This window comes from Salvia hispanica, chromosome 4 (genome assembly GCF_029641045.1).
Source record: "Salvia hispanica isolate PSC_SH4W2 chromosome 4, Shi_PSC_v1, whole genome shotgun sequence".
NCBI classification, from domain to species: Eukaryota; Viridiplantae; Streptophyta; class Magnoliopsida; order Lamiales; family Lamiaceae; genus Salvia; species Salvia hispanica.
In genome coordinates this window covers 10899817-10922214 of record NC_142695.1, presented here as the reverse complement: position 1 = coordinate 10922214, position 22398 = coordinate 10899817, and the positions used below count along the sequence as shown (strand labels likewise).

The following is a 22398-nucleotide window of genomic DNA, read 5'->3' as shown; positions in this document are numbered from 1 at the left end:
TACCCAAAACCGACTCCAAAGAAGTAAACATAGGCTAGGGTTTCATTTAATGAGTGCTGACCAGAAGAAATGAAGGAATATCAGAGTATTTTATGCGACAACTTAACCTAGAAGTTCAAAGGAAGATAGATATCATAAATGATGGTCAAAAACCTTAAGAGTACGACATAGTATCCAAGACAAAATCACAAGAAAAGGGCTAAGGCCACAACCGAAAGTAAGATGCAAATATTCCAAAAAGAAATTCTCTAGAGTATCAAAAATTCAGCAGAAAACGACCAAGAGAAAAACATAGCTATGTATGGTGACACAACTACACTTAGAGTTCAACACATCCATATTAATTAATTAAGCTGCTCAACACCCGCCACCGCTCGTCATCATTCAACCTGCACATAAGGAAAACACATGCATGGCTGAGTATTTTGAAATACTCAGTGAGCTTATTGCCAAAACATTTTATAAGTTATGCCACCCTTACCAAGTGAACTCGAGTTTTAAGCAATTATAAGAGAATATCACGAGTATCACAAAATATATTTTCCATAGACTGGCCAGTCAAAATAACTCCCCATTTTCCTCAACATAATCCACAATCACAATCATTCCATGGTGCGACGAAAGTGTGGCCACACTTTTCGCCCACGAGACCGGCCGACTAGCAAGGACGGCTCCCGATCCCCTCGTGTACACAGCCTGGTAGGGCTTGCGGCCCATACTCCGACCAGAATTCGTATAAACATATCCATAGCCATATAGCCCAATGGAGCGAACTCACAAACTAGGCATCAGGCACACAATATCACAATAAAACAGACATAGGCATGGCATAACAATTAAACCACCCTTATATCACTAATCAATACTTTTGACAAAATAAAAGAGAGTTTTAAGAGTAAAGCCCACCTCGATTGCTTAGTTTTCAAGTAGTTTCGCTTTTCCGTTATCCGGCTTCGCAACCAAAGTTTCACCTTTTAATCACATAGGCACATATCACAAATTAGGTTCATTACTAGTCTTACTCATGCATGTCTTATTACTTTTCCCTCCTCCCAACGATTCATCTTATCATTACTAATTAACCAAGATCATGTTTATCACACAAGATTATTTAGCCATCAAACACACACTACACAACACAACAACACCCACACACGGCACACACATACACACGCCTCACACACACACACGGCACACATACATACACATGTCCCCACATCCCTTTTTATCCCTCTTTCACTCAACCAAGATGCATGAGGGCTCAAGAAGACCGATTGATCGGTTAGAAGAAGAAAAAGAAGAAGTAGAAGAAGAATAAGAAGGACTCATAAACAAAATACCTTTTTAGCGAAAAACAATCGGTAGAAACAAAGTAGAGACTTGGTTCTTCAATATCCTCGGATTAAACTTCAATTTCTTCTCAAAAGATGAAGGATTAATGGAGTAAAGTAGAAGAAAATTGAGAGAGCATGGAAAAGATGAGAGGGGCGAAAATATGGTGTAGGGGGCGAAAATTATGATGGCTAGGGTTAGGTTTTTGGCTCCTTATTTATAGAGTCCAAATAGAATCTTTGGTAATTAAAATAGAATATTTGGTAAGATCTCATTCTACACAATAAAATAATATTGTGAAGTAGGGAAGAAGAATTAACAAAAATAGACTAGGTATCAAGCATGGCAATTTTCGAAAACTAGGCTTCTAGGATAGCCAAGATTTTGTTTTGATATATTTTACGGAGTAGAATAAAATATCACGGAGCAAAATAAAATAAAAATTCTCCCATTCTTGGAGTCAAAAGTGGCGCCTCTATGCCTTTTAAATAAGGCATGGATTTTTAATTATTGACTAGAATAGAGTAAGGCAAGATCTCTTGAGGTATGGAAAGATTTGGTAGACTAATTAAATTCTAGGTATGGAAGGAAATCAAGTAAGGAGTCAAATAAAATAAAATAATTCCTTCCTTCCCAAAAATGGTGATTTTCGAAAATCACTAGTAAAATGAGGGGGCTCGATTTTTCCATCTTTAAACAAGGAAATAATTGGCTCTTGGAATTTAGTTTGGATAAATATCCCAAGGATTAAATAAATTTCGGAAGAAATAGAATTCCTCTTCAAAGGGGGTCTAGGGTTCGAAAATTACAAGAATTAGGGTGACAAGTATTTATGGAAATTTTCTCTAATATTCTCACTCACCCTTAAACAAATAATTGCCACATAATCTCATAACTTAATATATCACATGCCACATCATTTAAATCAAATAGTTTGACTTTTCAAACTTTCAACACAAACCCTAAACTCAAATCGACCATAACATCTCATGAATGCATTCTCGATTCCACATCATCAACAATTAATTCTAGGGCTAAAAAATTAGGGTTCTAAATTCCGGGATGTTACAGAACAAGCAACCCAAAACAAGCTAGGAGTAGTCTTCCCTCTTTATCGTGATTCCCTTGTATTTTTCCTTCTCGTTTCGTCCTTCACTCGCCTCGATCAAAAAAACCCAAAATTAAACTATTTTACTGCTTTTTAGTTAAGTTTACTAGTTTTAGCAATTAATCTCCTCCCTGTGGGTTCGACACCTTTTATACTGCATTGCACGTCTGTATACTTGCAGAGGTAGTATTTTTTAGGGATTTATTACTTGCTTTGTGTACTTATATTGCACCCTAAAAATCACAACACTGGGGCGAAAGTAGCTACTGAGATAAAGAAATGAAGAGATAAATGAAGAAGCAAATGTGACAATGTGTTTATGTTTGGTTAAGGTTTCTTTTGTTTATTTAATTTGTAACTATTTTTATGCTTAGAGTTTTAAGTGTTGGGCTTTGTTTCATAATGAGTAATTTTCATCCATAATGATTGCAAGCAATATATTTTTTTTAAAAAAACATGAGAGAGATTGTGTGATGTTTTAAAAATATTGAATTTGTATATACGTGGTTTAATGGTACTTGTGATTGGACGGACTATCAATATTGCTTACAATTTTTTTTTTCAAAACATATCAACTACTTGTGATTGGACAGACTACCAATATTGCTTACAATTTTTTTTTTCAAAACATATGAACTATTGTCATCATATAAACTTAGGGTTAATTCTTTTTTGATTCTAGGGTGTTATTTATATTCTTTTTGAGTATTGCGTCTTTTTTTAAATTGCAAGTTTGAAGCAATGCATGTTGGTCATGCGTCGTCTGTTATTGAAACGCATTAGAGTCATGCGTTTTAGCGGAAGGCGCATAAAAGACATGCGTCTTTTAATTTTTTTACTCCCTCCGTCCCTGAAAATTTGTCACTTATTTCCTTTTTCGACCGTCCCTAAAAATTTGTCACCTTTCACTTTTACCATTTTTCGTAGTAGACGCCACATTCCACTAACTTATTCTCACTCACATTTTATTTTAAAACTAATATATAAAAGTAGGACCCGCATGCCACTAACTTTTTCAACCCACTTTCTATTATATTTCTTAAAATCCGTGTCGGGTCAAATGGTGCCAAATTTTAACGGACGGAGGGAGTATTTTTTTTATTGGAAGACGCATGACCCTCATATGTCTCTAGGTAAAACGCATGAGTGTCATGCGTCTCTATTTTAAACAAAATGACGAGAAGTAGAGGCAGAACCATTATGCGCGAGAGAAAGAGTGAAAAGGGGCAGCGGCGATTTTGAGCGATTTCTTCCGATTCTCGGCGATTTCAATCGATTTTCCACTATGTTACGGTTAGTTTTCCTCAATCTTTCAATTTCCCCCCTTCGTCATTGTTTATATGTATATTTTGTGTAGGCTTTTGGTCATTTTGTAAATTAGGGTTTATGAAGAAATTGTTCAATCATTCTGATGATTTGCTGTTTTGTTAATTGTAACAGATTTTTATTAATGATATGCAAACAATTGATTCTATATGTTTATGAAATTCATCCAATTATTGAAGTTGTGAAATTCATCTAATCAGTTAAAGATGATTGTTGAATCTTGAGAGTTTTTGTTCACTTTTCAAGAATCTCATGTTGTTTGTTAAGTCTTTTGTCTCCAACTTCTAAAGTGGAAAAAGAGGGGCTTTGATGTTGTTGTTTTCTTGTGAAATTATGGTTCGTAAGAATTATATAATTGTCATTTATTGTTAGAGTGCTTGTGAAATTTAAGGTTTTTGTAGAAATTATGCTAAAAAGATATTGTTCAGGTGCTTGTTTGAGTACAAATTGAGGGTATTGAAATTGATTGATTGGTTGTGTTATGTATATTATTGTGTTGGATTAACTTGAATATGATGTTTGTAATTATTGTTTTTGTGAATATCTTGTAGGATTAGATGACAACTTCAAGTTCTAGAGGACAATTGTTATATGGACCTGAAGATCCATCAGTTCTATATCTTTAGAAAAAACACATATCAAATAAACTACTGACGGATGACACAACACATCTTTTCAAAGTTCGCCGGATGGAAAGTAAGATATGGGATGTGGATATTCATGCCGATGTGAGGCATTGGCTTAACATGTTTGGTTTTCGAGGTGTGGGATATTCAAAGCTCATATGTTCAACCCTCGTAGATGATCTAACACCATAATCAACAACGGGGGGGATTTCTAAATTTCCCACAGGCGAATACTCAAGAAATAATTCAATATGACGAGTAGAATTTTTTAGCCTCATTGAACATAAACATCACACTTTCATCACTATCAACCCCAGTACATATATAACTCATATCGGTACCAAAGAGACAATGTCTCCATGATATTTCAATGGAGTGTGGATTCATATCTATTCTTATCTTATACATATCATTGCAACTAATTCAGAGAATGAAACACATGAATTCAATACGATGGAGCCTCTCGCACGATGTGGATATAACCAATACCTACTTGAGGAAGTTGAACTATTCTACCACCCCAATACAAACTCACAAATACTTGCATGATTTCTGCATAAAAATATATACAAAATAACAACAATTAGAGACAATTTTTTTCTATAATCCCTAATTTAGTAAATTTAATATAATTTTATTAGAAACCCTAATATTATGGCATAAACAACGAATAAGTGAGAAATGTTGAAAGATTGAACAAAACTTACCGAAAGAAAGGGGAAATCGCCGAGAAATCGCGTTGCCCCTTTTTCTCTCTTCTCACTTCACGCTGAAATGAGCTTCTGCCTCTGTTTCTCGTCGTAATGTTTAAACAAGAGACGTATGATAGTCATGCGTTTTACTTAGAGACGCATGAGGGTCATGCGTCTTTGAATAAAATAAAAAAAATTAGAGAGACGCATGAGAGTTACGCGTCTTAGGCTAAAACACATGTGTATCACGCGTTTCATTAATCGGCTACGCATGACCATCATACGTCTCTCCTAAAGATGAAATTTAAGAAAAGCCCAGAACACTTATGGAATGTAAATAATGCCCTAGAATAAAAAAAAAAAAATAACCCTATAAACTTATTTATGTCCTGCATATTTAGCTATTCTACATATATATTTTAAAGACTTTAATATTGATGATTATTTGTGCATTAATTTTTTGGTGTGAATGATATTGAAAGGTTTATGTTAGTAGTAGTATAAAGTTATGATAATTGTTTTATGGTAGAGATAAAGAAAGTGGTTATTAATAATTTTATAAATATATGTGTATGCACTTTGGTTGATTTATAAAGTTGTTTAATTTTATGCTTTGGGATTGTACTAAATTATTTGCATGTTGTGATTTCTAACTCTCGTATACTATAGTTGTATCTGATTTTAAATTAATTTCAAAATATTAAATTTATTCGTACATCGTACGAACGTGACACTAATGTTTTTAAAAACCAAGTTTAGAAGTAATATCTTTTAGCTAATTGACTTTAATGACTATATATTATGATTATATTGTAGACAAATTAACAATATATTGCAGCTGTGTTCCAACTAATACAAGAACCACACAAACAATTCCTTTTTGCCTCTGTCATTAGTATAATTTGATTAAACATATATAACCACACAAATCAATTCCACTTTTACGTATGTTTAATGTGGAACACAATATTGGACATATATCTACTTAGACAAGAAATTGTGTAAATTATAGCTAGTTTAGTACTAAGTAATAACCATAAAATAAATTACTGATCCCATGACATTGGAATATGGAACAATTTTAATTTTTGCACTTGAGTATCAGTTTTAGGACTTCGTTCTTTACTAAGAATAAAATGGGCCGATAGAGAATTGTGTAAAGTTGTTGAGGATTTTGTCGATATAGTCTTAGTTTTAGGACATTGTTCTTTCCTAAGAATGTCATGGAATAAACGTGATCCATGATATTGACATAATTAATTTATTTTAGAGTTCTAAAATGCAGTAACTTTGATTAAAAACAAAAAAAGGTGATTTAAGAGTGTAATGAAATGAAGAGATACAAACATGTCCATAAACAGAAAACTGCCGAGCGAAAACATCGGAGGTCTCTAGCTTTAGGAAAAGGAAAAAAAGGTTGGGTTATATATAATGGAAAAATAAACAAATCCTATATGAAAACGTAAAAGAATTTGTTGTAATTTCCGGTAGGAGGTTTTTTTCGGTGACGGAATAATCCGCTCTCGCGCTCTCCCGTTGCCGTTGCCGTTGCCGTTGCATCACCCTGAATGCCTCACAAGTGTTCAGGGTACATACACCATATTCTATGTTTTGCTTTCCTTTGTGTAATTGATTTTTTTGATAGATTTCCCATTTTTTGGAAAATTTGCTTGACTGTTTTGTTTGATCAATTGTCACCAATTTCGATGCGATGATCCTTTTTTATGTGACCAATTGTATTATTTTTGATTCATTATCATGTTGTGAGTGTAAATCTCCTTCTAGCTAATCCGTATATAACAATAACATTTTTGTTGGAAATAACATATTGTATCTGAATTTAATCACAGCTTTCTTCTTTTCTGGTTGCTTTTTGTTATATAAAAGCGATGTTTACACTTTGGTGAATGGAAGAAGATGAACATTCTAATAGCATGTATTTATTGAAGAAAGGATTGTTTCAGATTGTTTTTCATTTTCATAATGTGCAGTCCATTTGGCGAGTCTTGAGCAGAGGAGCGAGGGAGGGTCTAATGTATGTATCTATCTTGGATGCATTGCAATTAAGTTTTGTTTGTCATTAAAAGTTAGTGTTTGTTTATAATGAATGCTTTCAATTTATGTAGGTGTACGGAGATTAGCACCATGGTTCTAATTGTTGAACTTTGCAACTATTTCTGTGCAAATGTCAAGTAAGCTCCATCCCATAATGGTATCATACTAATCATCAATACCTAGAGATTAAGAAATTGATTCATTTTAGTCATACATAACTACAAGCATTGTATACCTATTGAAGTTGAATGTGATACTATTTCTTTATTTTCCAGAAATGTGATGCCTAATCTCCCAGGACAGACTAACGCAAAATAAATCACTTAAGAAGAAGCCCTTAGCATGTATAATAGCATACACACGTCTCTTCAAGATGGCTGTAGCCGTTGATCATGGTCATGGATTCAAGCCATTTACAAGAACACCAAGATGCAGACTCCAGTCTTTCACTCAACTTGACTACAAGATGCTCGACTTCAATAACGACCGATCCTTGGACTTGTCCAATATTCACAAGAGCTTCTCCACTCCGTGCCTATCTAATTCTTCGTCAGCTAGAGATGACCTGCATGACGCCAATTCAAAGATCGAGATCATCATAGGCCATGCTGCACCAAGGGTACGGGCTATGGTTGTGGAAGTTGCCATAGCCATGGCCTCTGGTGTCAAACCTGAGCCAACATCGAGTGGGCTTGGAGGCGCATACTTCCTACGCGCTCAAAATGGCGACACCATAGCTGTTGCAAAACCTATAGATGAGGAGCCTCTTGCATTCAACAACCCAAAAGGCTTGGGTGGCCGCTTGCTAGGCCAGCCTGGCATGAAAAGCTCCATTAGGATAGGTGAAACCGGCTTGCGTGAGTCAGCTGCTTATGTCCTTGACCACGACGGCTTTGCAGGTGTCCCACCAACAGCATTAGTAAAATTTTCCCATGTCAAGTTCAATATAAACAACCCTGCTTCAGACTCAACCCCAATTCACAAGATTGCATCCCTCCAACGTTATGTAAAGCACGATTCAGACGCAGGGGATTTGGGGCCTTCAAGCTTCTCGGTCACACGTGTGCACCACATAGGTATACTGGATGTGAGGCTCATGAATCTTGACAGGCACGCAGGGAACATCCTTGTAAGGAATGGACAAGCGAGGCCATCAGAGCTGATCCCCATAGATCATGGCTTCTGCTTACCCGAAGCACTTGATGATCCATATTTTGAGTGGCTGCACTGGCCACAAGCCTCCATACCTTTCTCCGAGGCTGAACTTGACTACATAACTAGGCTTGATCCCTACAAAGATGCTGAGACACTGAGAAGTGAGGTTCCTTCAATTGGGGAGTCATCCATTCGTGTTCTTGTGCTTTGCACCATTTTTTTGAAGCAAGCAGCTGCATACGGGCTGTGTCTTGCTGAAATAGGTGAGATGATGACCAGAGGCTTCAACGGAAGAGACGAAAATTGGAGCACACTAGAGAACCTATGCATAAATGCTAAGGCAAGATTGAACAAACCACTAATTGATGATAGAGTTATTTCCACACTCAAATGTGATGATCACAAGCAGCCTGAACAAGAACAAGTTGAAGAAAAAGATGGTGATAAAATGTTCCGTTTTGATGACAAGCTCAAGGGTTTCCTCGACCAAGCATCAAACATCCCTGAAACTTCCACAAAAGATAATCATCCATCAATGGTGGTAAAGTTTGCTAATCCGCCAGAGATGCCTCTAAGTAACACACTCTTGGACAACTGTGGCAAGAACAACGTTGATAGTAGTCCATCAACAACAGGAGGTAACTTGATGAGGAGTGTGAGTTGCTCGGTGCCAAACTACAACCGTGATGGACAATGCATCTGTATAGGAGAAATGGAGGATGAAGAGTGGCAGACGTTCTTGGGGATCTTTCAGAAGCTTTTGCCCAAGGCTTTCGAGGAGAGGAAGTCAATGGACCTGCCCAAGCACAGGGTGGGATTGTCATGTCAGTTTTGAGCCGCATTTTAACTACTATGTGTACAATGTACTAACGATGCCATGAGACCATACATTTATAGGACGTAGATAGGATATCAGTTAGGAGAGGGGAAGGAGATGACTGAGAACATGTCATCCTTTTTCCCTTTTGGACTATGTAGATGATATGTATTGTTTTCTCTTCATTTTCTACAATTTCCTACTCTCTGCTATTTGCTATCTTCCTTATAAACTTCATTTTTTTTGACACAAAGACTCTACTACTTTAAACTTCATCCTCTAAATTTCGAATTTTCTGTGATATTTTTTTCGTCGATTTAGAGTTTGATAGTTTATTGTGTACGCAATATTAAAAATTAGAGTATGGTTAATTAATTAGAATATCCAAGGTTCAAATTCGTAGTGGAGTGAGTAGAGTTGTAAAGCCTACATCTACAAAAAGAATATCTGAAATTAAGAGCTATATATTGATACTTAGTATACCATGCATAAGTAAATTTTGTTAATTATCCGATGATCATATCCTAGCAACTATAACATGCATTTCATCATCAAATAGTATATCTTAACACGTATTAGCATCATTTTCATCCTTAAACAAGCTTGGATCTAACATGCAATATCAAGATTTATATTCTTGCAGTTAGCCAAAACTAAATTTATACACACATTGCGGTAATGTATAAGTATGCAACACATTAACGAAAAGACTTGAATGATTAAGATTCAAGACTTTAAACTTGCTAACCTAAGATAGCTACTCTTTTTCTTCCTTTCTTCTTTGATACTCCCTCCGTCCCCTATTAAGAGTCACACTTTTCCATTTCGGTCCGTCCCCAATTAAGAGTCACACTTCATTTTTACCATAAATGGTAAGTAGGTCCCACATTCCACTAACTCAATTCACTCATATTTTATTATAAAACCAATATAAAAAATGGGTCTCACATTCCACTAACTTTTTCAACCAACTTTTCTTTACATTTCTTAAAACTCGTGCCCGGTCAAAGTGTGACTCCTAATGGGGGACGGAGGGAGTACATTTCTTGAAAATTTAGAGTGGAAATAGATGAAACTGTGGCGTGGAAGATGGGGGGAAAAAAATTTCTCCTATTTTTTTTTTTTTATCATAGCCATGTTGGGATAAGTTAGTAATTTGGTTATTTATTTTGGTTTGTATGGTTAGTGAAATTGTTCATCGGGAAAAATATCAGAGCATCTCATAGTACACACTCTTGCTCATTTTTCACCTTTTATGGTAATATACCAAGTTTGCCTCTCATCAACTCTAACTTAATCGGAATTATTTTTTGAAAGAGAAATAAATATACTCAAATTCTTATATTTAGATTTAGAAACAAAAATTTGAAGAGAAACAGGATATAAATAAGCACATTTGCATACAAACATGAAACAACCGTATAGAAAATTGTATTCTTGCCTTTCTTCTGTAGAACTTCTTTATACTGATGGTACTAAAATTGGAGCTAAATATAAAACTAATAAAAAAAAGTAATGAAATTAATTATACAAGCCAAATCTCCGGTAACTGAATATGAAATTTGAATTATTTTTAAAGGGGAAATATCAGTATACGACACTTGAACCCTAATTCTCAATTAGTACTCCCTATAAAAGAAAGCTATCGTCGCCATTCCAAATCCCCAAATCCAAAGCAAATCGAAAAAAGGAAGCTCCACATTCCAACAATGGCGGTCACCATCACAGCGAACACCATGCGCGTTAACACACACCAAACCTACAACGTCCGATTCTTCGAGGAGGAGATCTACACGACGGTCACCGCCAATTCCACGGTGGTCACCAACTGGATCGACGACATCAAGTACCTGTACCACCTCCCCGACGTGATCGTCGGGCTGGACGTGGAGTGGCGCCCAAGCTACTCCTCTCAGCAGAACCCCGCCGCCACGCTGCAGCTCTGCGTCCGCGATCGGTGCCTGGTGTACCAGATTCTGCACTCCGATTGCATCCCCGATTCGCTGGCGACGTTTCTGTCGGACGAGTACTGCTACATCGAATTCGTCGGCGTAGGAATCAAGCAGGATCTGGAGAAGCTGCAGAGAGAGTACGGGATCGGCGGCGGCGCGCGGTATGTGGATCTGCGGGGGCTGGCGGCGGAGGCGTACGGGAACAGGAGGCAGGGGCTGGAGAGAGCGAGCTTGAAGACGTTGGCGAGTGTTGTGATGGGGAAGGAGGCGGAGAAGCCGGATGCGGTGAGGATGAGCCGGTGGGACCAGCCGCGGCTCACGGCGGAGCAGGTCAAGTATGCGTGTGTGGATGCGTATTTGTCGTTTGAGATTGGGAGGCTTCTCGGTCTTGGTCACTTTGACCACTTTGGTTACTATTAACTCATCCTTCCTTCTTAATTACTACTGCTATTATCTCTGTTGCTTGCTTTTCTCAGTTCTTCAACATTGGTAGATCCAACGCTGCTAGTTCGTATTTCTAGGTTTTGATATGCAATTATCATATTTTGTGAAATTACGAGTATGTTTTAAGTTGTGAGATGCTTTTGTAATGGTTTGAATTTATAGATAGACATGATCTTGTTGAATTAAATAGGATGATCTCTGCGTAGAAAGTAGAAACGACTTTGAAAATCGAAATGCAGTTGAAAGGAATATACCAAAATGGAAAATCTTGCACTCAAATTTTCTGCAGTATTATTCGCTACAGACGCCAACTGTAGCACTGGCCACTTTAGCACCGTACAACTCAGCCATGCAGAGCCTTCACCATTTAGTTAATTACACTTTTATTTTGAAACACAAACATAGATACCAAAAATATCAATATATCTATAACGAGAAATGAGATACCAAATGTGTCTTATTTTTATCCAGTATATATATTCTCTCTATCCAAATGAAAATAATCCAGCTTTTTCTAGTTTTATTTCAACATAACACTGGAAACAACAAAGTGTTTTAAAAATTGTTCTAACACTAATGGAATAAAGAGGGTATAATAAAAGCGAAATAAAATATCTAACTATAGGCATGTAAAAAAAGAAATGTAGGAGTAGTATGAAACATTTAATAGTGAACGCTAAGAAGTATTTTCTATAAATATAATACAGTATATTATTCCGTACGTCAACGACAATAGTCACATTTTTCGATTTTAGACTGTAAACAAAAATTAGTGACTTTATATACAGTACTAATTTGGTAAATTTTTATCTATCATAAAATGAGCTTCGATTCATTCCCTTTTAAAAATATTTAAATCATTTCATCTCAATTTCTCTTTTTCATTTCACCGGTTTAGCATGTGCAAGCATAGAAACTAAGTACTTCCCTCTGTTCGGGAATAGAAGTTTCGTTTTCCATTTTAGTCCGTTCGCGAATAAGTGTTATGCTCCTACTAACCTTAATGGAGTAAGTATATATGTTAATCACTATATAAACAAATACTCCTATATTATTAGTTAATCTTGTAAAAAGACCTTGCCGATCACACCATTCCAACAAATAATTTATTCCCAGAAATGGCAGGTTCATATTTTTGGCACTAAACAGTACATACAATATAAATAAATGAAGTGAATATGCCAAAATAAAAAATCTGTGTCAATTATAGTCTGATATGAACTGTGTACTGTCAAACTTATCATGCAGAGTCTCCACCAAGAGTTCGTTACTATAGTTATTTAATGTTATGATTTTCCGCTTAACATTTGTATGAAAATACAAAAAAAAAAATATTTTCGTTCCATGGTAGTCGAGTCATTTCATTTTCTACACTTGTTTTAGAAAAATGATACTATCTCCGTCCCCAAAATTTTGACACATTTTGATTCGGCACGGGTTTTAAGAAATGTAATGGAAAGTGAGTTGAAAAGTTGGTGGGATGTGGGTCCTACTTTTAAAGTATTAGTTTTATAATAAAATGTGAGTGAGAATGAGTTAGTGGAATATGGGGTCCACTACAAAAAATGGTAAAAAGTGAAGTGTGTCAAATTTTCAGGGACGGACCAAAATAGTAAACTGTGTCAAAATTTGAGGGACGGAGGTAGTAATAAATAGTTAAAATGGAGAAAAAATAAAGTAAGAGAGAGAATAATGCAACGAACAGTCTTATCTACATTATCCTCTCTCTTACTGTACTATATCTTTACTTTAACTATTTATTATCATTTTATTAAAACGAGTGCGGAAAAAGAAATGACTCAACTACCGCGGAACAGAGGGAGTACCTCCGATCCCACAATAAAAGTCACATTTTACCATTTCAGGTGGTTCCCCAATAAAAGTCACGTTTTACTTTGACCATAAATAGTAAGTAGGCTCCACATTCTACTAACTTATTTTACTCATAATATACTAATTTCAATAACATTTTTTAACGTATTAGAATCAAATTAGTATATAAATTAAAACGAATAGCTTAATGTGTGTCAAACGAGACTGGTGCCCACAGAAGGTATGTAGCATATCATTTCTCTTTTCATAGGAGTATAATAGTATATCATTGGCTTTACTTAGTATTGCAATCAAATTTTATGGTATATTTATTGAAATAGTACTCTCTCCGTTTCTAAATAAATAAAGACATTTTGGAAAAACAGATGCTTCCTTAGGGCATTCACAATGGGGTGGAGGATGCGACACCCTAAGCCCCGCCCTATGCTCCGCCACATCAGCATTTTATCTTCCACCCCTTCCACCTGCAATGGAGCGGACTATAGCCCGCCCTAAGCATTATAATTATTTTGAATATTTAAACACTACAAAAATTGAAAGAAACAACTTCATTTCATTGAAAGTTCAAATTACAGTATATCAATTAAGTAGCAAGAATAAAAATATATTTTTTATGTTTGGAAATTCATTAATTCTATTTTTTTATATTTGCAAATATATCCATTAGCAAGAATAAAAATATAAAAACACCACAAATTAAAGGCATATCCTATTGTCGGTACTTATTTTTTATTTTTTATGTTTTATGATTGCAAATATGAAAATCTTCGAAATTCATTATTGAATTTAGAGAGAAATTGAGATGGGGAAGAGAGTGGAGTAAAAGGTGTAAAATAAAGTAAAAAAATGGTGATATATATAGAAGAAAATACCAAAAAAAATAAAAATAAAAAATGTGTGCATCGTCTGGCCTATCTTTCGTACCCCCCACAATGGGGTGGAGGATAGGCCGGACGATGCATCCTCCGTGCCATAGTCCGCGGACGATCTATCCTCCGTGGAGGATAATGTGTGCTTAGTCCGTGGTGCTGCAGTGGCGAACTAAGGGGCAGAAGATGCATCGTCCGTCGCATCCTCCGCCCCATTGTGGATGCTCTTAGAGAAGGGGACCGGCCGTGCATATGGGGGAGGACTTTTCCGTGATGTTTCTGGACAGTGGAGAGAAGGGTTTGTCACAAACATCGGAGTATGTTCTATTCTTCTCGCTGAAATTTGATATATTTTTCATGGTTTAGAAATTGCAAAAACGTTGGGAATAAGAATGTTGGAGGTAGAGAACGATAATCTTGTAGCTGTCGCTATGATTACAGGGAAATTTGAGGTGAATGTCAGCTGTCGTGCGATAGTAGGAAAGATTAGTAGCTTATTGCTAGAGTTTGATTCGGCATCAGTGAGACATGTGCATTGAGAAGGAAATTTTGCTGCAGATTTCTTGTCACACCATGCTTACAATTTCGAGAGAGGAGTGTCTGTTCTTGAACAGCCGCCTAAAGGCCTTGCTATTTGGTTATTACATGATAGGTTAGGAATTTCTTATGATCGGTAATATGTAGCCTCGTTCGGGCATTGCCTGCTTTCATGACAAAAAAAAATACTTACATCCACTTTTTATCTCTTCAACTGAACACATTAAACCAACAATTCCTAAAATCTTATGCCGACTAAGAAATACTCCTCCGTCCCATTAGAAATGAAATGTTTTCCTTTTTTCGTTTGTCCCATTAAAAATGAAACGTTTCTAAAAATTGAATTTTTCATCTAGCTTACTTTACTCTTTTTTCATTAACCCACGAAACAACACTACATAAAATCACGTGTCGAAAATCAAATATTGCATATTTAATGGGACGGAGGGAGTATTACATTTGCACAAAAATGGAAAAATAATTCTACTCCTATTTTTATAGAATTAATTAACTAGGTATCAAATGAAACATAAGATACATTTATAATTTCATATTAGTACTACTAGTCTACTACCACTATTGATCACTCAAACAAATTTGCAAATTATAATTTCTACTAATAATTCTTGAGTAGATTTATCAGTAACGAAGCGCCGAAATTGTTCCTACCATAAATCAATTCAGATGGCCATCCACTGCCACTGCGAGCAGCCCTCCGCCTCTTATAATGTCGCCTTCTCCGGCGACGTCGTTTATACCACCGTCACGCGCGACCCCGCCGCCGTCTCCCAGTGGATCCGCGACGTGAGCTCCCTCTACGGCCATCGCCTCACCGTCGGCCTCGACATCGAGTGGCGCCCAAACTACAACCGCGGCGAACAGAACCCCGCCGCCACACTCCAGCTTTGCGTCGGCCGCTGCTGCCTCATCTACCAGCTCATCCACTCGCCCTACTTCCCCGTCCACCTCATTCAATTTCTCTCCTACTCCGACCACAATTTCGCCGGAATTGGAGTCAAATCCGATGTCAGAAAACTAGAGCGGGATCACAGAATCGGATACGGTGCGAAGACGGTTGATTTGGGGAAATTGGCGGCGGAGGTGTATAAAATGAAGGAGCTGAAGAACGCCGGATTGAAGAATATGGCGCGATTTGTGCTTGGGAAAGAGATGGAGAAGCCGAAATCAGTGACCAGAAGCCGATGGGATAACCGGCGCCTCACGGCGGATCAAGTCCACTATGCTTGCATTGACGCCTATGTAAGTTTTGAGATTGGTAGGGTTTTGACTGCTGCTCTTGTTAGGTCATGATTTCAATTCAAGCCTTGTGATTTGAATTTTATAATAATGCAAAATCTAAATCATTTTGGAGCCAAATTTATAATGTGATTGAGATATGGTTAATGGAAATGAGACAATTATTCAAGGGTGACCAAAAATGGCAAATTGAGACCATTAATGACGGACAACTGGAGTTATTTACAATGCGACATAGCTAGACAGCAACGGCACAGCTTTCCCACTTGCCGTAGGTCGAACTGAAGCTACCTCCTCCGGTATGGTCCGCGAGCTCGTGAAATACTTCCCGAGCACATAAGTGCCAGGCTTCAGCCACGTCTTTAACCGACATGGGCTGAGGGAGATTTCTGAGGGATAAAATCAAATTCGACTTCGCCTTCATCCACATATATCTGCCTTCTTCTCCATCACTGCAAACCAAAATCAATAGAGGCATCAATTTATCAATCTTATCTTATCTCATCTCCTATCTTCCAACTTTACATAGATTGGATCAGTATCTCACCAGGAGCCAGAAGGATCCTTCTCCATTACACAAGGAGACGAAGTCGGATAATCAGCAGAAACAAGCATATCAAGAAGCAGGGTAGGAAACTGTCAAATTGAATAAGAAAATCAGCACACAGTAGTTTGGGTGAAGAGTTTGAGAAATTTTTAAATCATTACCATAAATTTTGAGGTATTCGAGATCTTCATGTTCCCTGATAATCCAACCGGTATATACGAGCATCTGATGAGTGTACCTTCATCTGATCCTAGCCTAGAAACACCCTCTGGAATCATCACATCCACCACCACCTCAATAAGCTTCTTGTTAATCTCTTTGATCTCTTCCAGTAACTGATAGTTAGTCTGTCACAATCATCAAAAATATTGATGTGAAAGAGGGCTGTGTTATGATATACATACAGCAGCATAGGTTATTAGTTACCTCGGTTTTCAGTCTCTTTATACTACCCATTGCATAGAGCTCGGTGTCCATTCTAAAATCATCCGAAGCCAGGGCGTCCAGTTCACGCTTCATCCCTGACTTCATGTCACCTTCGTCACAACAGCTGACTATGTCATCAGCCAAGTCGTAGAATATTATTTTTTTAGCTTTACCTCGGGCAAAGTTTCCCGCCACCCTATCAGTTAAAGTGGTGACGGCATTGATATCCCTGACAGTAGCATTCAGCGCTTTGGATGACACCGACTTCACCTTCAATGTATAAGCGACGCAAATTTTAGTAACGTAATTTGACAGTGATCAAACATACTTATACTATACGAATTTAAGACAGATTGAACTCACCACTTCAATCAAGCGCTTCAGCGGATCTCCTTTAGCCTTTAATGGCTGCTTGGCACCGGAAGAAAGAGATTCCCTGTGCAAGCAAGACTTTGTTGATTTTTGTGTGTCCGTCACAAGTTGGTTACGGTTTGTGTCTTGCAAAGGGGGCTGAGATGCCGCAACGGGATTCTTGGCTAATTTGCTACTTTCTTCAAGCAATGGACTCATCACACAATCTGCCGGCACAGAAGACGGAGTCAAGGGGGTCATCGGAGTCAAGGGAGACGGAAGAGCAGATGGAGAGGCAGAAGATAATGATGGTGTTGCTGATTTGGAAAACTTGGAAGATAATTCCTTAATCTCAAACTGTGGGGAAGATTGTTGTGAATTTTGGGGAGACATTGCATACGGAGAGGAACTTGGTGGTAGTACAGAAGACCATTTTTGGTTGAATCCTACAAAACGTCTCAATTTTGTATCCTCGTTTCTTTTTTGTAGCATCTGCGGCTTATTTTTCTCATTAATCAACTGCTGCAGAGGCTGCTTCATTTTCTGCCTCTTCATAGCTTGATCTTGTTGGTTATTCTGCAGAGGAGGCATCGTGAGAGGCACCTGAGCCATAGGACTCATGGAGTAGTCCAATGAGTTAAACATATTCCTTGTTGAGGTGACAGGCTGATGCTGTGAAGCACCCAAATTATTGTATTGAGAAACTCCACTCGATGGATGGAGCAACATTCTAAGAGCCCTCGCATCGAATGCTGCTTGAGAGGCTCCTTTCCTTGCGGTTGGAGCCACGCTTCCCTGTGGGGCCCATGGCTGCATAGGTCTCATGAGATTATACTGGTAGGAGTTCATGTTCGATGAAGCATCTACCTTGTGTACTCCTGCTGATGAGCCTACGTTTAATGAACTCAACGAGCTTTGTGGCAAGCATGGAGTCCCTCCTGGCCTTATCAGAGACTGGTGTAAACTATTGAAATGAAGTGGGTTTTCTCTTTGCTGAATCTGAGGTGCTTCCATATGATTACCAGATGGCTCGACATGATGAGTCTGCTTCGAGTACAGAGGATTCCTCGGTTGAAGCTGAGAAACATATCTCATTACCTCATTCAGCATCTGAGTTATTCTTTCCCTCTTCATGTGTAAGAGATCTGGTTTAGAAATGTTGAGAAGTCTGATTTTCCTTTCAATAACACATCTGTTCTTTTCCCATTTGTTTACCATCTCAGCATCGGTTGCCTAACAAAGAAGTCATTTGAGGCGACATCAGTAAACATTCTCGAATGAAAAAAATGTAAAGTTAGCATTGACATTTTACCGCGGTTTATAAAGTGGATACCTGACGTTTCAGTTCTTGCATTTTGTGGTGTAACATGAGAAATTGAGATAGATACATGTCCTTGAGCTGAATAATCTGTGGAAGATTTCAAAGCAGTTACTGATAATGTAGAATTCAACAAAGTCGAAGTAAGTTTGTATATGTTATGAAATTACCTTCTGATATGCAGAATTAAACCATTCCATGTCGACTTGAGAAGTTGATTCTGATGCTGAATAAGGAGACAACTTCATCTCATTAGACAGATACATTCAAATGATGCAGAAATGCACCTTGTACCTTAAATCAATGACACAAACCATGCTAGGGCCTTTTTTTTATTACAGAGTTTTTTTTTTTGGAAGAACGCTATATTGAACTGAAAGAAAACACCCCAAAAACAGGAAAGTTAATGAAATTGCAATAGCTGTTAGAATTAAATGTAAAGACCAAAGAAAGCATCCCCATTAGTTTAACATAAGTCATATGTCGCTTTCTTTCATGAATCACAACCTATATTATATACACAATCAACCATGTCCTTACAACAAGATTCAGACATACCATGCAAAGCACCAAGAGGTGTCTGATTTTGCGGCTTAAGTTGATCTGCCATGGGCATTGTTAGATTCTGAGACATGTAAAGAGAAGGCATCTGTAATCTGGAATGTGCACGTTCAAGAACCATGCCACTTTTTGGTTCCAAGAACTTGTGCAATGGCTCCTGTTCGCTTTTTTCCATCAGGTGAGTTGAATTGAATCCAGCTGATGTATGCTGAAATAGAACAGCTGTAAATACATATTAAAATACTTTTGAACAAAATAGAGAGCTACATTGTACCAAAAAAAAAGACCTGCATTAGCTGATGTTGTTGATTCAGATTTCTCGGGTAAGCTTGAGAATCCACAGATAATTGAGAAGTATTTGGTCTCTCAGCTTTGACTGATGCAGCAGAAACCTATTAGTGGTTTCGAATTGAAGCTCGGAAAGAAAGTGAACGAAAAATCAAACTGGATATGACAAACAACAAAGTGAACGAATTGACTTGGTGTTAGCTATCAACAAATTTGTGTATTTTCGATGACAAACAACAAAGCAATAAATGACAATTAAATTTTCATGTATTTTCGATGTTACCTGATGTGTGCTCCTGTTGCTGCCACATGCTGCTGGTAATGGCAAAACGAAAACGAAATTAAAACATAGTCAACCTTTATAAAAATATGTTTAACTGAATCATCAAACGCAATCTCTCTCGCCCTCTCCCACATAGAACCATTAATGGTTTCGTGTCTTCACCGACAAAAATTCTCAACCCGAATTCCTTCATTACTCATTACATGACAGAAAAGGAGTTCACTAAATTAGTCATCAAGATTAGTCCAACTTTATTCAAAGCTATTACTAAAAGAATGGTAGCTTCATTTGGAAAAACAACTAACTCAGAACCACACCAGACCTTAATTCAACAAATCATCGTATATATATCACGAGTTATGACTCGATCGACAGAGAGAGAAACATGAGACAAATCATTTGGTGTGATTAACAATCGTGAAACGAGGAAAATATATAGAATTAAATATAGATTTAAGATTAAAAAACCCTAAAAAAAGAAAAAGAAAAAAAAAGATTCATCAACGGAGACGTAATTGCAACTCAGACGAGCGCGATTCAATTGTAAAATCATGATCGTCGACTCAATTTCTAGATTAGATAAGAAATCAACATGTATTAATTCAAAAGAAATATACAGAAAAAAAGAGGTAATTATGCATGCAAAAGGAAACCCTTTTTTTTCAATCAAACAGCGCTCACCCAATTTCAGGTGCGGCATCGGGCAAGAGCTCTTTCACCCATTCATCAAATCCATCTGATTTCGGTATGATTTCATCCATCGTTTCAAACTAATTCCGATCCAATCAAACAAAAATTTGCGTCCAAGGCTAAAAAACAATGATTATTCGAGGTTTTTTGTACAGAAAATCGAAGATCATAATGTAAGCGGCAAGATAAATGGGGAATCAAAAGAGAGAAATAACGGATGCGTTACACTTACATCAATCAGGACGCGTTTTAAATCCTACTGTAATCCAATTTATTAAGAAATTGACGGTAAATAAGGTGAAATTAAGGCAATGTTATTTATACTGGGCTTTGTAGTTAACTAAATATGGTGAAATTAAGGCAATGTTATTCATACTGGGCTTAGTTAGTAGTTAACTAATATACAATTTAAGCTAATTAAGACACCTAATTGTTATCACGGTACAAGGAGAATTAACTTGTTCAACTCTTTTTTTACTTTTTGTGTTGAACAAATTCAAGTAGTATGAATTATAGTAGTACTAGTATTGAAAGTCCAAAAAAATCACTGAAAATATTAAATTATACTACATTTAAAATATATTTTCTCGAACAACTACTGATCATTAAAATTTAGAACTACAAGAATACTTTATTTGTTATAAAAAGAAATTATGTGAATATATTGTATTGTTTGGAATACCATGATTAAATTAAATTGGATGTATTTATGTTAAAAAATATATACACGCACAATTATATTACATATGCTTTGAATATGTAGGAAATTAAGCTCGATATACTAAAGTCGATTATGCATTAGTCAAACATTAAATTTGACAATACTTGGATCTTCAGTATTGAATTATATACATAAACTACTACATATATGTACACACACAAACCTTAATGAGCATTAAGCGTGTAACGGTGACTATTGGATGAGGTTTTAATGTAAATAAATTTGTCATATCAACCCTCACTGCATGAGGTTGTGCATCCAACCTTAAAGAAAGTGAGGGGCTTTTCTGATTTTACCTTTTTTTTATATTGATTATCAATTTGATGATGCATTTTTTTCATTTTTTATATTTTACCTTTGTTCCCGGGAAACTCCAATTCCCGAAGCATGCTCCTGCAAATGAAAAGACCGTCAACACGTGGTAATTTGTAAACGGTAAAAAGATACAGACAAATAGTGTCGTGAATAGTATGCATAGTGCCGTGAATCGTGTGAAATAGTGAGTAGAATAGTTTGTGTCGTATAGTTCAGAAATGTTTTCAAAAGTTTTTATGATGAAGAACGATTTACAAAGACCATACTTAAAAGATCTGGCAAATTTTTGAATAATGCTCTAATTAGCTCTCTCCTCCCACCCCTGCAAATTAACCCTTGAGACCTACAACTAACAGGAGTTATTTTTTTTTCAAAATCTCAAATGATGCCATATCCCAAAAATCAAGCCATGCGAGTTTTCAACAACGAGGTTATTAAATTTCAACATGTATGCTGTCGGAAAAGAAGGAGAATAAAGAGAGAGTGGTTTTCATCCCTCGATTGCTCAAACAGACTCAAACAAATAGGAGGTTTGGAGTCGGTACAAGTACAACAAATCTATAATCAATTCTTCCGAGGTAAGATTTTATCAAACGATTCTTTTCTAGCATGCCTTCTAGAAAAGAAAACTTGTAGCATTGTTGAATTTTCTCAAGAATTTACATCAAAGCCAAGCATGCTCACTTCATCATCAAACCATCAAACCTTCGTTCTTTCAAGTTCAATGTAAAAACTATCTTTTTGCACTACATTCGGAAATAATCGTAAACAATTCATGAAATCAAGAAAGTAGAAAAATACTTTTTGTTAAATCAAGAAAGTAGAAAAATACTTTTTGTTTAAATTTAAAAATAAGCATCTTGAACTGGCACTCACTTCGGAAATTAATAACTAT

General features: G+C 36.7%; 3 protein-coding genes and 1 pseudogene across 5 annotated transcripts; 3 read left to right on the top strand and 1 right to left on the bottom strand.

The window, feature by feature from the left end:
- The first annotated feature begins 6554 nt into the window (after positions 1-6554).
- On the top strand, positions 6555-9353 carry LOC125191616 (phosphatidylinositol 4-kinase gamma 8 pseudogene; annotated as a pseudogene). Its single transcript, XR_016128758.1, has 4 exons — positions 6555-6672; positions 7076-7119; positions 7211-7276; positions 7415-9353. The product of XR_016128758.1 is annotated as a phosphatidylinositol 4-kinase gamma 8 pseudogene (transcript).
- Positions 9354-10793: 1440 nt separating this feature from the next.
- On the top strand, positions 10794-11694 carry LOC125192118 (3'-5' exonuclease-like). Its single transcript, XM_048089579.2, has one exon. It carries the CDS (start codon positions 10821-10823, stop codon positions 11481-11483), a length of 663 nt encoding a protein of 220 aa, XP_047945536.1. The 5' UTR covers positions 10794-10820; the 3' UTR covers positions 11484-11694.
- A 3555-nt stretch (positions 11695-15249) lies between these two features.
- Positions 15250-20738, bottom strand: LOC125192940 (uncharacterized). 2 transcript variants are annotated; one of them, XM_048090616.2, is made up of 11 exons: positions 20459-20738; positions 19778-19809; positions 19494-19582; positions 19204-19414; positions 18816-18871; positions 18661-18735; positions 17340-18560; positions 16977-17246; positions 16712-16897; positions 16551-16639; positions 15250-16455 (listed from the first exon to the last, which is right to left on the bottom strand). In XM_048090616.2, exons 1-11 carry the CDS (start codon positions 20536-20538, stop codon positions 16242-16244), a joined length of 2523 nt encoding a protein of 840 aa, XP_047946573.2. In that variant the 5' UTR covers positions 20539-20738; the 3' UTR covers positions 15250-16241. The 2 variants fall into 2 exon arrangements, with proteins under 2 accessions (XP_047946573.2, XP_088925857.1); XM_089069731.1 differs by having other exon boundaries at positions 19778-19806.
- LOC125192941 (uncharacterized) lies at positions 15431-16123 on the top strand. Its single transcript, XM_048090618.1, has one exon. The coding sequence runs from the start codon at positions 15431-15433 to the stop codon at positions 16055-16057; it is 627 nt and encodes a 208-aa protein (XP_047946575.1). The 3' UTR covers positions 16058-16123.
- Positions 20739-22398: the final 1660 nt, after the last annotated feature.

Bases quoted from the DNA above. Each gene is read 5' to 3' on its own strand.
- LOC125192940 (XM_048090616.2), bottom strand. From the start codon at position 20,538: ATGGATGAAATCATACCGAAATCAGATGGATTTGATGAATGGGTGAAA. The intron at 18,872-19,203 runs GTATGTCTGAAT...CTCCTTATTCAG, and splicing joins ACCTCTTGGTGCTTTGCATG to CATCAGAATCAACTTCTCAA. The intron at 18,736-18,815 runs GTAATTTCATAA...AATCTTCCACAG, and splicing joins TTAATTCTGCATATCAGAAG to ATTATTCAGCTCAAGGACAT.
- LOC125192118 (XM_048089579.2), top strand. From the start codon at position 10,821: ATGGCGGTCACCATCACAGCGAACACCATGCGCGTTAACACACACCAA.
- LOC125192941 (XM_048090618.1), top strand. From the start codon at position 15,431: ATGGCCATCCACTGCCACTGCGAGCAGCCCTCCGCCTCTTATAATGTC.